Raw genomic sequence first — 2,741 nt, forward strand, 5'->3', positions numbered from 1 at the left:
GTGTACTGATTATAAACGTGTACTGATTATAAACGTGTACTGATTATAAATGTACAGATTATAAATAATATAAATACTCTGGTTACACTCACCTTCTGAACTTCTAGAGCACAACCCATCAGAGCACGCACGCTGCCCACCTCCCGCAGCGTCTTCTTACTGTTGACATCAGCACGCCACGACAGATTCCTCAAGACACTGGCTATCACCTGGAAACACAAGAGACACTCCACCTGAACAGGTGTGTCCTSTTTCAGCCTGTTGCTGTGCTAACAGCTGCACATACCTGCTGCAGGTCTTCACTCTCTGATTTGAGCTGAGCAACCATGGCTCTCATGCAGCCCTTCATGGAGCACAGTGTGGCCTGATGGGAGAAGAAGGAGGAGACACTGAAAKCTTTCTGGATCCTCAGGTGAACAGGTGAACAGGTGAACAGCAGCTCCTCTCACCTTATTGGCTACGTCTCCAAACGTCAGGTTAGTGAGGGCCATGCCGGCGTATCGCCGCAGAGTCACGCTGTAATGATCACTGCTCAACCCAAACATCTCACAGTCCACCTGCAGCAGCTCCGCCACCGCCTGCAGACCTCCTGCAGGGACACAAACACAGGTCAGAGACCAGGTCCTAAACCTGGTTAGGACCAGGACCAGGACCAGGACCAGAACCAGGACCAGCAGCCATAGACTCACCCAGCTCATTCATGGCATGGCGATGTTCTTCATCAAAGGACAGCTTCATGAGGACACAGACCGCTGGACAGATCTGATGCTCCACAGGTGAAGGCACTGTAACACACGTTACACACCAGTTAACACACACACACACACACACACACACACTGACAGTACTGCAGTCAGGTGACCAGTGACTCACTGGGGTTGTCCTCCTGGTCCACACCTCCTTCGTGGTTTTCCTGCCAGCTCCAGCAAGCCTCGCAGTAATGGCGGACCTGCTCCAGCAGGTGGAGCACTCTGATTTCTCTGCGCCCTCTCTTGTCATCGGGCTGACTGTGCACAATGTTGTGTAGCGCTGCTGCCGCTCGCGCTCGAGCCTCCTTACTGCCACGAGAGTTACCTGTAACCCACACAGGTGTAGATGTTCAGGTGTGCAGCAAGCTGAGCTTCACAAGCTGCAGAACCAGCCTTTATGTTTGGCCTTTACCCTCAGAGTTCATCCTGTGTGGCTGTGGCTGAAGGTCCAAGTATGGTGACGTTTGAGTCGTGTGAGGGGACGCACAACTGTAATACTGTATACTACTGTATACTACTGTAATACTGTATACTACTGTAATACTGTATACTACTGTAATACTGTTATACTGTATACAACAATAATACTGTGTGACTGTGGCTGAAGGTCCAAGTATGGTGACGTTTGAGTCGTGTGAGGGGACGCACAACTGTAATACTGTATACTACTGTATACTACTGTAATACTGTATACTACTGTAATACTGTGTGACTGTGGCTGAAGGTCCAAGTATGGTGACGTTTGAGTCGTGTGAGGGGACGCACAACTGTAATACTGTAATACTGTATACTACTGTAATACTGTATACTACTGTAATACTGTATACTACTGTATACTACTGTAATACTGTATACTACTGTAATACTGTAATACTGTAATACTGTATACTACTGTAATACTGTATACTACTGATCCATACAACCCAACCCTACTTATAAGTTGTGTTTTTGTCAGATTTTATTCTCTTTTACATCTTTTATTATAAACTCTGTCAGTGAGGTTATGTTTGCAGTAGAACTTTACTCTAAATGTTGTGTACTGAAAATATCATGAAACTCTGTTCATGTCAGGTTTGTGTTACAAAGAATGGTGATCTGWCACAAACAGAACAGAGCCGACCCCAGAGGGTCATGTTCAGTGATGATGTCACACAGTGACAGCCAATCAGCATCCAGCAGCTGTACACATGTGTCGATCACAGAGGTGCTGTGTGAGTGCTCCTAGTTTTTATTACTTGAATCATTGAAACGTTATTTTAATGAATGTGTGAACAGCTGTGTGSATGTTCAGTGTTTACAGTCAGACTGGTTACCCAGCAACAGGGAGTCCTTGTCGTTGCCATGCAGCAGCTGTATGAGTAGCGGCAGACATCCTGACTGACGCATGGCGATGCAGGAGTCCTGTGAGCTGGACATGGCCAGCAGGGTGCGCGACATGTCGTCTTTATCATGAGTCCCCAGCATGGACAGCAGGCTGTACACCATCTCCACCTGCAGAGGGCGACACACGGCTGTCACTGCCAGGACAGGCTCCACCCACACAGGAGGGAGGGCGGGGCAGCCCCTCCCACCCACCTGGGAGCCAGTCTGAGTTACCTTTGTGCCCAGGTGGCTTGTGATTCGTCGAGGCACAGAGTAACTTGTCTCATTGGCTGAGTCGTGGTCCAATCGGCTCACAGAACTCTGGGAACATAAAAAACAACATAAACACAGTGACAAGCACACAGGTAACAGTCAGAACAAAGCTCCGCCCACTCACCTGAGCACCAGCCACCCCACTGTTCTCACCTGCGCTCTGACCACCCTCTACCTGCAGAGACAGACACACAGACAGGTGAGTGTTACACAGGTGTGTTACTGTGCTGACAGGTGAGTGTTACACAGGTGTGTTACTGTGCTGACAGGTGGTCTTACCTGTAGTCGAGCTCCCAGCCTCAGGATGTCCTTCTCTATTTGCTGAATACGAGACACACGAGTCTGAAAAAAAAAAAA

General features: G+C 48.4%; 1 protein-coding gene across 1 annotated transcript in view; it reads right to left on the reverse strand.

The window, feature by feature from the left end:
- Positions 1-92: 92 nt before the first annotated feature.
- The window catches only part of LOC106535880 (adenomatous polyposis coli protein), a gene marked incomplete at its 3' end in the record, with an annotated part of 14,648 nt that continues 11,999 nt past the window's right edge, over positions 93-2,741 (reverse strand). The window contains 9 exon segments of the mRNA XM_014033015.1: positions 93-209; positions 287-364; positions 450-589; positions 690-785; positions 874-1,074; positions 2,063-2,240; positions 2,346-2,432; positions 2,509-2,559; positions 2,664-2,732. Of these exon segments, the coding sequence (XP_013888469.1) occupies positions 93-209; positions 287-364; positions 450-589; positions 690-785; positions 874-1,074; positions 2,063-2,240; positions 2,346-2,432; positions 2,509-2,559; positions 2,664-2,732 (1,017 nt within the window).

The sequence above is a fragment of the Austrofundulus limnaeus genome, unplaced genomic scaffold (assembly GCF_001266775.1).
Source record: "Austrofundulus limnaeus strain Quisiro unplaced genomic scaffold, Austrofundulus_limnaeus-1.0 Scaffold1600, whole genome shotgun sequence".
Taxonomy (NCBI): domain Eukaryota; kingdom Metazoa; phylum Chordata; class Actinopteri; order Cyprinodontiformes; family Rivulidae; genus Austrofundulus; species Austrofundulus limnaeus.